We start from the raw sequence: 12,986 nt of genomic DNA, 5'->3' as shown, positions 1-12,986 counted from the left end.
CAGTAAGTCCACTATACTGCTTTACTAGCCCTGACTGTCAATTCAGTAAGTCCACTGTACTACTTTACAAGCCCTTAGTGTCAATTCAGTAAGTCCACTGTACTACTTTACAAGCTTTACTGTCAATTCAGTAAGTCCACTATTCTGCTTTACTTGCCCTGACTGTCATCACAGTATGTCCAATACACTGCTTTACGAACCCTGACTGTCAACTCAGTTAGTCCACTACTCTGCTTTACTGGCCCTGACTGTCAATTCAGTAAGTCCAATACACTGCTTTCCTAGCCCTGACTGTCATCACAGTAAGTCCACTGTAGTGTTTTACTTGCCCTGACTGTCATTTCAGTAAGTCCACTACACTACTTTACTTGACCTGACTGTCAATTCAGTAAGTCCACTACACTACTTTACTTGCCCTGACTGTCAATTCATTAAGTCCACTACACTGCTTCACTAGCCCTGACTGTCAATTCAGTAAGTCCACTATACTACTTTACAAGCTTTACTGTCAATTCAGTAAGTCCACTATTCTGCTTTACTTGCCCTGACTGTCATCACAGTATGTCCAATACACTGCTTTCCTAGCCCTGACTGTCATCACAGTAAGTCCACTGTAGTGTTTTACTTGCCCTGACTGTCAATTCATTAAGTCCACTACACTACTTTACTTGCCCTGACTGTCAATTCAGTAAGTCCACTATACTACTTTACTTGCCCTGACTGTCAATTCAGTAAGTCCACTACATACAGGTACTGCTTGCCATTTTAATTGTGCATTGTGTTATATATAAATATGGAAAGTTACAATCTCCCTTACATGGTCATTGATGTTACTTGATAACCTTGAAACCTTTGCAATCTATCCAAAATGATATTAAATAGTTATTCTCTTAAATTGACAAGCAAAATTGAAGTGTAAGTAAAAGTGAATGAAAGTCTGTCTCTGTTACTTTATTTTCAGCTGCTGTATTTGATTATGGTGCTGCCTTCAGTTCTGATGGTTTCATTTCATTTCCAAAATCTATCATCCCAAGAAGGTGAGATCATTTAAAGTTTCCCCGTTACTGTAAAGTTGCTTGATATCAAATCTCCTAATGTGAACACCTATGGTATTGCTTCCATGTCTTTTCATCTGCTAAATTATGCAGGAAATTAAAGATTTTTATAATTTCAACCATCAATCTATTATAACTGATGATAGGTACACGAAAAGACTTCCATTAGTAACACAGTAAATTAAGAGTACCTGTGCAAAACCTTCAGATCCAAACAGAAGAATCATTCCTATCAGCCACTGGATGTAAAGTCCAGTACCCAACTCCTTCACCCTATCTTTTACACCAACCTTAATCTCTACATACAACTGCAATATATACTCAAACACGGGCACATTTTCAGTTATCTGGGTGACTTTTGATATTAAGAAGTGATAATGAGAAATCATTTTTGACATTCATCACAGTGAAACACGACCATCTACAAATATTTAATTCCTTGTGCATGATGGCTATCTTTTGTCTGTGATTATTATCACTTTGATTGCCATCAATGTGAAGTAAAAAATTTCCATGAACTGTGGGCATTGTAAAAATGGTCTTGCAAATATTTTAACTCAAAAATTATGATGAGCTGCATGTAGTAGATGACACTTGTTCTGCAGTTATGTCGTTACCAATTGTACCCAACTTTTACATTTTGAGGTCCATTTCTTACTCTTCAATACAAGATAGCCTGTGTGCACAGAAGCAGTATTTATCAAAATTTCTTATTTTGCATTTGAAATCTATTTGAATTAGAAATCTGCATTTGAATTTGAACTCTGTATTTGAATTTCAAATTGGTATATTACTGAGGAATGGGACAATAAAGTTGATAGTTTCATTGATAGTTTCATCACGTAGATTTTGTAGATCTAGATTTTAGACTCATTGAAATTGTTGTTCAGATGACATCATGAAGTAGAAACAATAATTGTGGAAAGGTTTAGTAATAAGTTTGATGCACTGACGTGTTTAATATTAGTCACATAACTAACCTGTCAAGCAGGTAAAATGAGCAAAGTTCAAGAAGAGAGAGATCTGACCAGACTGCTAAAAACTTCACACCAGCAAGAGCTAATATTATATGATTAAAATCTTCATGGCTTGCCCATGTAGTGTAGGGCACACTTAAACATTACACATACAAAATTCATTTCCAGATTAGTGATAAAGGGACTGCACCTGAGGTATTTATATCAAACTAGAGTAATTGTTATGAAATGGTTACTTATCCAATAAGAACAATAGAAAAGCTAGACAAATCCAGCAAAAGCCATATCTGTTCATGTCAATTAAGACAGAACGTGCATCAGGAACAGGTATTCAGACTTTCAAACTTTCACAATTCTTTTCTGATATACCACTTATTGGGGTTCATTTTAAAGCTCTTGGCATAAAAAAAACTTTTCACTGTGCTAAGTTTTTCGAAATTCAAAAATTTTATTTTTGCCTATAGAGTTAACACAGGGATGGCATGCATTTTGAATTTCAAATATCGAAATATCGGTAAATCTTGGGTTATTTGTTTCTTTAGTACCAAAATTGCACGGTGACACACCCCCCCCCCCCACACCCCCCCCGATTTTTTTGTTTGGAAAGAGAATATGAAAAGATTCCTTAAGAAAAATTTAAGCAAAAGTTTAAGTCTTATACTTTCAATTCATGTGCAACGAATAATTTCTCAATACAAACCGTATTTCTTACAAATTATATGTTTTGACATTGTGTCTATAGAAATGGAAACACAGAAGAAATTGTAAGTCTGACTTTCAAAACAACAGCTGCAAATGGTCTAATGCTGTGGCAAGGAGAGGTGAGTTGTCTCTGATAAACACTTTCATGAACAAAACTTGAAAGTGACTGAATTCTTAAGAATATGTTAAAGATGGTTCACTCAAACCATTTTGATTACACACAGTATTTCATTAGAGTCCTTTGGAATGCCTTGATTAGCAATATCTGTGCATAATTTAGCCACAATTGTACAGAATTGATAGGTCCTTTGTTATGTAAACATTTTAAACTTTCCTAGGCTTGTCCATAGACAGTTGAGAAACAGGATGGGAAACTGCAGTATTTCCTTTGAACGAACTGTGCTTGAATAAATTACATTGGATTTGCATACCCATTGATAAAACAATTAATGCAATTACCATCCAACTGTCGTACAATCTTGCAAAACATGCTTGCATACTTACATTCATTCGCATTTTTCGTAGCAGAGAATTAATGCCATTCAGAAGGAAAGCAATGTTTCTTTGTCGCATCTAGGAATAAATCAATCTTTAGGATAAGGGAATCTGACTTCCATCGGAAAGACAACTTTATGCTGCAAATAAGTTCAATGAAGTATTTCTCTGCGAACTACCAGATCTCGAGCAGTGGCTATTGCCCAGCTGATAATTATGCAAAAATCGATTCACACGTTCTAATTATTCCAAAAGAGATCGCTCATCGCCTCTTCACATTTCTTTTGTTCTTTGCGGTAGTTTCCCATCCTCTTTCTCGACTGTCTATGGCTTGTGATCATACAAGGGCATTGTCTCTCTCTCTCACAAAGATTTTAAACAATGCCCCAGACAGTATTGGCTCCAGTGACTGATTCAGAATGAATAGATTTTGAATGTTACTGAGAAATTATGATACATTATACAGTAATTCTGAGGACGATAACAGTACCCTGTAAAGTTTATAATACTAATGATTTAAAATGACAATACAGGTGATCATGAATCATATAAATCCAGCACCATCTAATTTATATTGACTATTCGTTGAACATCAAGGTATTCTGATTGTGTCATCACTTTTCCCCATGCAATACAACATTGTCACAATTTCACATCAGATATTCACATCTTATTAATCACCCAACTCATGCTATATTTATCACCGTATTTTCTCTAAATATCAATGCACATTTGTAAAAGTGCTACCCTCACTTTCTTTGTCTATGGTATCTAATGCTGAGAATGGTGCATCTTGGTGTACCATTCTTCATAAAATGAAATGCCAATATTGATATTTCAAGATATGATTGTTTGTGTTTTCAAGAAGTTTTCACAATACACTGCCCATACTTTTCCATGTATCTTCTGATATGATTTTTGCTGTGCAAGTGTACAAATAATCAAATTTCATAGAATTATCCATCTTGGCTTTTGTTGTTCAGAAGGAAGGCAATCCAGGAAGAGGCAAGGATTATGTATCCCTTGGTGTCAAAGACAGTATCCTTGTCTTCAGGTAATTTTAATTGATGTCTTGTGTAATTGTGATTTTTGCAACAAGAATATGCATCTGTGTGTATGTTAACTTAGCTCTAACAAACCACACATTGCATTTATATTTTGAACTCTTGTTTGGTAGATTTTAGCTTTATTTCTTAGATTTGATGTTGTATTTTTGTATATTTCACTGTATGGGTTTATGGCCTGAAATAAAGAATAATAATGATAATAATAATAAAGTGGAATGCAGCTTATTGAGTTTCTTGGACTCTCTAATATCTCCAATCTCTTGTGTCAGCCTGTGAAGTAGATGGATTTTTACCATCATGTTTTTTTGTGAAAATCAACACTTGATTTTTCTCCCTTGAGTTCACACACAATATCAGTGTAGCAACCATTGTTAATTTCAAATATTAGAAAATTGCAGGTATTTTGTGTCTCTAATCTGAAACTTTGCATTGTGACTCCTGATTTTTGTGTCTTGTTTATGAAAGAAAGTGGTTTAGTTCCCAGAGGGAAGTTTGAGCGAAATTTCAAGCTTTCCCTTTCAAGATGAGAATTATTTATTGCATTGGGAGTGTTGTGATGTGAGAAAGATTTGCAACGTTCAACTTGACTCACTGCTGATGTTTCTGCTCTCACAAAATCCGTTTGTGTAAGATAGTAAATCTACAAACAGACCATGACCTTTTGTTTAATTGCGTAGTCATAATAACAAGGTTTGTACAGATCTCACATGTGTTCTTCAAAAACCAAATGAAATCACTTTTAGTAGTTTTACTTTCCCCTATCTTCAAGTCGTGGTGAATGAAGGAAAATACTAGGGGATAATAATATCATAGTATTTCAATATCAATGTGTTATTAAACTATTATCATAATACTAATTAATTTATTAAAATAATATATCAAAAGTTAACCCATCGGTTAGTTTAAATTTTGAGGAATACTGTGGTTATCAGGAGAGCTACAGTAATAATGTGATATGGTTTTGTCTTTGTTAGTTTTGAACTTGGAAGTGGAGAAGCCAATATATATTCCAATAAAAGTATTACAGATGGACAGTGGCACAGTGTTGTTCTTAAAAGGTGAGTTGTTTCATTTCACATTTTCACGCAGTCATTCTGAAATATAGTTATACAAGCCAGGTAAGTTAATGCCCACTACAAACCATTCATAATATAGCATATTTACTGACAATGGCAGAGGTAACTTGGTCACAAGTAAATGGTTTTCAGAATGTGTACACTGATTTACTCAGATATTACCCAAGTGAAATACTGTATTATCCCATGTTTAAAGAATTTTTGTTTTATGAAATATGAATCAACAAATATTAAAAATGAAAATCCTTGGCCATCAGGACTGTTATTAGATATTTAAATGATATAAGATGCTTATCATGTACACTTGTTAGTCCCCACGGACACCGTCCGGGGGGACTTATAGGTTTGGTCATGTCCGTGCGTGTATGCATCTGTGCGTGCGTCCGTGCGTGCGTCCGTCCGTCCGTCCGTCCGTCCGTCCAGGCAGATATCTCAGACATGCCCAAGTCAATTTCTTTCAAACTTTGCACAAGGATAGTACCCTACCCCATACAGATGCACGTCGATTTGTTTCACAATGCGATCAAATTTGGCCGTGGTAGAGGACTTTTTAGTTTTCACCTCCATAGACTCCCATGTATAAGGCAGTCTCCATAGATTCCCATGTATAAGGCAGTCCATAGACTCCCATGCATAAGGCAGTCCATAGACTCCCATGTATAAGGCAGTCCATAGACTCCCATGTATAAGGCCAAGAAAAATAAAAATTTAGTTTCTCATCGTATATTCATATTGCAAAAAGGATGCAGTGACACAGTTTTTAGTCCCCACGGATGAAGTCCAGAGGGCTTATAGATTGGGTCATGTCCGTCCGTTAGTCCATCCATGAGTCCATCTGTTCACGCAGATATCTCAGATATTTTGACAAAATGTCATGTGACCTTGGTGACCTTTGACCTCAAATATATATTTGTCCATAACTCAGTAACCACAAGTGCTACACCCTTCATATATGGTATGATGGGACAGCTTATGACGCCACATATTGTACCTCATTAATTATGTGCATATCTAATTTTGAGCAAGCCAATAGAGCCTAGAGGTCTGATTTTTTGTATATAGGGATAACTTAGCAACACAATTTTTTTGACAAAATGTCATGTGACCTTGGTGACCTTTGACCTCAAATATACATATTTGTCCTAACTCAGTAACTACAAGTGCTCCACCCTTCATATATGGTATGATGGGACAGCTTATGACGCCACATATTGTACCTCATTATTTATGCACATATCTAATTTTGAGCGAGCCAATAGAGCTAGAGGTCTTATTTTTGGTATATAGTGATAACTTAGCAACACAATTTTTTTGACAAAATGTCACATGACCTCGGTGAACTTTGACCTCAAGTATACATATTTGTCCATAACTCAGTAACCACAAGTGCTACACCCTTCATATATGGTATGATGGGAGACCTTATGATGCTTCATACTGTACCTCATTAATTATGCATATATCTAATTCTGAGCAAACCCATAGAGCTGGATGTCTGATTTTTGGTATATAGGAATAACTGTAGGATAGAAATTTTTTGACCAAATGTCATGTGACCTCGATGAAATATACATTTAAGCGATAAATACGTAACCACAAGTGCTATGTCCTTTATATTTAGTAGGGTGGGAGACCTTATGACAACACACGCTTTACCTCATTAATTATGCACACATCTAATTCTGGGCAAGGGAATAGAGCTAGAGTGCTGATTTTTGGCATATAGGGATTAATTAGCAATACAATTTTTTTTCAAAATGACACGTGACCTGATGACCATTTGACCTTGATTATACATATATATGCATAACTCAGTAACCACAAGTTCTATACCCTCCAATTCTGATAATATATTAGACCTTAAGATGTCACATCTTGTACCTCATTAGTATGCGCATATGTATTTCTTGCCCCATCTGTATTGCAGAATTTTTAATCATACATAGACCCATTTTTTGAACAGGACTCTATCCTCTCTGAGGACTGGTCATCAAAGTACCCATGAATAAGTGGGGACTGTGTCATCATCGATTACTTGTTTTAAAAGTAAATTACTTAATTCAGTGGAGAGTAATTTTGACAAAATGATTTCAATGCATGTTGACATAGCTTTGAAAACAATGTATTGAACTGTGGAAATTGATTGACATGACGTATTTGCTGAATATTTAGAACATTGAACTTATGACAGATTTTGTAGAATTATCTCATTGATTGTGAGCTGGTTGTCATGCCGTCATATCAAGGAAATTCATCTCAAAATAACATGAAATTTTGTTGCAAACATGGTGCAAGTACTCTGGAATTCAGATTTTCAAAAACTACTCATTGGCATCTTATAGCTTTGATATTTGGTAGACATGCTCTTGGGGATGATCTTCATGTGACATGTTCAAATTATGATGAAAACTTCAATTGTGTATTTTTGCTGCTATTTTTGTCATTTTTGGTCAGGCCATCCTGAAATGTGCTATCAAAGATTATCCTCCTTCATCAAAATGTGTCACAAATAGTTATTCCCTACATAACACAGCGGAGCTCTGTCGGCCATTAGGTCACTTGTTAATGGTTGTATCTTCAGATTTAGATCATTGTCATTCTTAATTTTCATTTCACTGTTCCCCAGAACGGGTCAAGTTGGTTCAATGAATCTGGATAATGAAGGTGAAATCAGTGGCAGATCAGCTGGCAGCCTTATAAATCTCAATGTCAAAGGCAATGTGTACATTGGTAAGAATTATATTCCATATGTGACATTCATCAAAAGATAGCTTCCTTTCTTTTCAAAATGAAATTCATTGTAAAGATACAATGCCATGAATAATTCATATTGTCATTGAAATTCAGTAGAGACATAGAAATGTACATAAGATAGATATAATATGCAGATATGTGTGTGAGCCAACCGCAGTATTTTGACAAGTTATGTAACAATGAAAATGGAATGTTGTTAAAATTGTTGACTGGGGACTTGAAAAATAATGTAGTTTTCTCACTGAAGACAGTTTGAAGGTTGATTTCAATAATGTAATCTCATCAACATCAGAGCAAATAGCTTTACAACAAAGACTATAAAAGTTACTTCATCCATGCTTTAACCAAGAAATAGAATTGCAATCATTCATCTCTGTTCGTAGAAATTGAAAGGAAATGATCACTTGAAATAACACAACTATTGACAATTCATTGACTTATAAACTATTTGTTTCATTATGATGTCAGGTGGTGCGCCGGATCTAGAAATATTAACAGGCAAGAAGTACAAGAGTGGAATTGTTGGATGTGTATTTAATGTTGTGATACAAGTTGGTGAACAAGCTGAGAAAAGAATCAATCTACTCAATGATGCAAAATATGGAATCAATGCAATGCCGTGTGAAAATCAACCTTAGAAAAATTAAGACACTGTGTATCAAACAGCTTGATTAGCTAAACATGTAACCATAGAAACAGTTCACAGTACAGTATCATCTTTGTTAAACTCAAGCAGTATTGCCATTTTGTTGTCATAGGAACAGTAACTATGAAGATAGACTTCCAAATTTTCAATCATTTATCATGCAACTCCAAATACTTAATTTTACTTCAAAGTAACCAAGTGACTAATTTAAATTGTGTTTCTTGTGTATTTATTATTGGTAAGTCTATCAACGGTATGAAAGAACATAGGTTGTAGTACCATGTATGGACTCTCAGATTTTACACTCAGTGTAATTGATAGTCATTTATGCATGTTTTACAGATCTTGAACAACAGAATGATCATATGAGCAATAACAATTAATCTAGGAATACCAGTTTTAATTATTACTAGAACATAGCTATTGAAAATCCAATTCCAGATTTGCATAATTTTTGAAGCTCAGTGTATTCAAAGTATTGGTAACTTTTGGAATTGAAAATAAATCATGTCTTCAGTTCATTGTGTAATTTCTTTGCTGTGGTACAGCTGCCAAATAATTGGCCGTTAACCCTTTGAGCAGCAAAGTCTATTTTTGTCCCCTTTATCAAATAAACCCCAGTCAATTTTTCTCAGATTTTTGCCAAAATTATGAGAAAAACGGTAGCAAATGAAATGTAGTATCCATTTGGTCCAAAATTATCAAAAATTTACTGAAAAATTTATAAAAATTGGTAAAATTTTGCACTAAAATTTTGGCCGGAGAAAATTACAGCGCTCAAAGGGTTAATAAAAGCAGTGTTCAGATCATGACTGTCAGAGAAGCATAATTGCGTAGTAAATCATGTTCAGTATCTTTGATCGCTTTTTTGTTCTTTAACACTGATAGTTAAAATCATGATCTCACAGCAGTCTTTCTGACATGCAATATAAAATATGTAAAGCTCATAGGCAGACATGTTGCCATCAACTTGAACTACAATATTTTTCATGTGCTATTTGCCTACATTTATTTCATGTTTATCAGCAGCTGAGCAACTAAAATTTCAACATTTCTGTGAAGTAAGAGTCATATTTCAAAACAGTGACAAAGGCTAAGTTTATACACAAGGCAGCTGTGAATGATACCAGAATTCATAAAGTCTTACCATATCAATAAAACTGGAGATCTTTTATCACAACAATCTATGCAACTTTTTATTTGAAAAATATATATTGTATTTATTAACTTCTCTTTTGTGGCTTATCGTAGTAATCTGTATAAGAATCCCACTTCAAGTAGGAATGAGAATTTCCTTTTCAAATATCAGGGTATACATCTTAGTTTTTTGTAATCATTTTGAATAAAGTAGTGTCATCAAAGTGTATGTTTACGCAACAACATTTGATTGTACTGTTTTTGGTAAAATGTTTTGATTTAATACTTAATGGACATTCAATGTAGAATGAACTCAGTCTGTTATTAGTATCAGTCTGGTTCATACTTTCTCATCATATGTTATGTAGTTTTATTTTATTTTAATGTTCATCTTAAGTCTGTTTCATTGTTCTAGATAATATTACTGATTCAGATATAGATTGAGATGTTGATAATCAAAGTGACACTTTCTTTTTGTGATATTCTTCAAATTTTAATATCAATATGTAATCTTGACATTTCATCCAGACTGCCCAAATTGAAAACAGTTTGCATTTTTGGCAAAGTTATCAAATATTTGATATAGATATTCCCACAATTTTATGGTCAAATATTGCCCTTTTTGGCAAAATATTAAGATGTATAGAAATAGTACAAAGGGACAATGTCACTTTATTAGCCAGCATTCAAAACCATCAACTTCTTTAATATTATTCCTTTTGGGATTTTTTTAATTTCATATTCAAGCATAATCTGAAATCTTTACATAAAGGTTTATACATGATGAAGGAAACTTTTAAATTCATATTTATTACTTTAGTAATTTCTTAAATGTATACAATAGTTTATTCAGGACAAGGTACTGTCATAAGATTGTTTTGTATTGTATTTCTTAAATTCTGTGCTTTTTGTTATTTATATCATTGTGATAAGTGTTTACAGTCAATGTATTGAATTCCAAGAAGTAGACTCAGTCCAACTGCAACTATTGAAGTCATCAGGAAGAAGCGTGAGTACAGCAAAGTCTTGACACAGTTTACAGTCAGTTAATCCATATGATATCTCCTCTCACAGTACACAGAAACATCAAATCAGAATTACTGATGGTCAAATTCTCAAAAATCATTGTATTTCCGTGGTAAGATCACAGTACTAAACCTAATCAAATATTTGAGACAGATTACTGTAATCATTTGGAACAGAATCTCATCTACTAGGACTAGAAAGGTCATAGTTTTATAAAGTATGTGACAGTCTAATGTTAATCATACTATTTATAAATATGAATATAGTGCAAATATTCATACATCATGTGTAATAGGAATATAGTGCAAATATTCATGCCAGCTGCAAATCAATGGCGAGTGCCTTTTAACTTTACATTGTAGTTTTTACATCATTTTTATATGAAATAAAATTGTCGTGAGAGTGACTTAAATGTTGCATACTGAAGTCAAAAGTGTAATTGTTCAAAGAAACAGGGTCAATGAACTGTGACAAATACTAAAAGGATCCACCTACAGGCCACACTCACTATGTAAAATTATCCATAATTCTTTCTGATTTGTATGCACCGACATCAACATGAGAAACGTTATGTGTCTCCTTCAGGGTAAAGACATATGCTGTTACCGTCATGGCCAGTCAATATGTGTATGCTATTGTTCATCCTCACTTTGATACTACTATCCCTATGCCAAGAGGTTTATTCTGCTAGAGCACCATGCAGGTAGCTGTGTTGTAGGGCTGTGTTACCAGCCTATAGGCCTAGCTCTGCTTGGTAGGGCTATGTCTTACCAGCTATAGGCCTAGCTCTGCTTGGTAGGGCTATGTCTTACCAGCTATAGGCCTAGCTCTGCTTGGTAGGGCTATGTCTTACCAGCTACAGGCCTAGCTTTGCTTGGTAGGGCCATGTCTTACCAGCTATAGGCCTAGCTCTGCTTGGTAGGGCTGTGTGTTACCAGCTATAGGCCTAGCTCTGCTTGGTAGGGTTGTGTGTTACCAGCTATAGGCCTAGCTCTGCTTGGTAGGACTATGTCTTACCAGCTATAGGCCTAGCTTTGCTTGGTAGGGCTATGTCTTACCAGCTATAGGCCTAGCTTTGCTTGGTAGGGCTATGTCTTACCAGCTATAGGCCTAGCTCTGCTTGGTAGGGCTATGTCTTACCAGCTATAGGCCTAGCTTTTCTTGGTAGGGCTATGTCTTACCAGCTATAGGCCTAGCTCTGCTTGGTAGGGCTATGTCTTACCAGCTATTTATTTATTTATTTATTTGCTGCATCCCTTTTAGATCAGGGGCTCACTAAATAAATCATTAGAAGCTGCACAACACTGATGAAAATAAATTTCAAGTACAGAGAGAAGAAGAAGAAAAAACAAAAAACAAAAACAAAACAAAACAAAACAGCAATAATAATAATAAAAACTAGAATGCTAACAGCTAGTTCAAAAAATTCCTTCTCTTGTCTATAGCTTCGACTAAGAATTTTTTAAAAATAATATCAATTTTGTAGCTTAATTCAGGGTTGTAGTTTTCAGTTGAATCTCCTAAATACAAACAAATCAACCCTTTTCTTTCAATGAAATCTTTATATAAATTCATTTCTTTGTCATTCAAGAGAATTTCTTCTGTCTTAGCCATTAATTTATTTCTTTCAGTTGAGAAGTGTTGACATTTAAACAAGAAGTGATCTAATGTCTCATCTTCTTTACCACAACATGGACAGGTATAATCATCCTCTGCATTTTCCCATCGTCTCGTTTCATATTTTAACCCCAGAGTACATGACCTTGCTTTGAACTTTAATTGGGCACCTTTAAATTCATTCATAGTTTTCAAATATGCTTCACATTTTAATTTAATTCTTTTTAAATTTTAGGTAATGAGCTAAGGTGGATTTTTTGGTTGTGTTGTCTCTCCATGTCTTTTCATCATCATCTAAAATGATTTCTTTAATGCTTTTTTCTGTGAGGTTGTGGATAGTTGTGATATTTAAATTCGTTTGTATATCGCTGACAGATTTTGGCCAGTTCCAAGACAACTTCTCATTCTGCCCTGCCTGTGAATTAATTAAACAC

The 12,986-nt window shown here is 34.5% G+C and overlaps 1 protein-coding gene across 3 annotated transcripts in view; it reads left to right on the top strand.

The window, feature by feature from the left end:
• LOC139136557 (basement membrane-specific heparan sulfate proteoglycan core protein-like) overlaps window positions 1-11,352 on the top strand; it is a 176,993-nt gene extending 165,641 nt beyond the window's left edge. For all 3 annotated transcript variants that reach the window (XM_070704289.1, XM_070704290.1, XM_070704292.1), the window contains 6 exons: window positions 962-1,037; window positions 2,775-2,853; window positions 4,213-4,283; window positions 5,271-5,354; window positions 7,999-8,102; window positions 8,595-11,352. In XM_070704289.1, coding sequence (XP_070560390.1) covers window positions 962-1,037; window positions 2,775-2,853; window positions 4,213-4,283; window positions 5,271-5,354; window positions 7,999-8,102; window positions 8,595-8,764 — 584 coding nt within the window. In that variant the 3' untranslated portion in view covers window positions 8,765-11,352. The remainder of the gene's footprint in view (window positions 1-961; window positions 1,038-2,774; window positions 2,854-4,212; window positions 4,284-5,270; window positions 5,355-7,998; window positions 8,103-8,594) is intronic.
• The last annotated feature ends 1,634 nt before the right edge of the window (window positions 11,353-12,986 follow it).

Source organism: Ptychodera flava, chromosome 7 (assembly GCF_041260155.1).
Source record: "Ptychodera flava strain L36383 chromosome 7, AS_Pfla_20210202, whole genome shotgun sequence".
Taxonomy (NCBI): domain Eukaryota; kingdom Metazoa; phylum Hemichordata; class Enteropneusta; family Ptychoderidae; genus Ptychodera; species Ptychodera flava.
The sequence above is the reverse complement of the archived record's forward strand: the minus strand, read 5'-3'. Positions and strand labels throughout refer to the sequence as shown.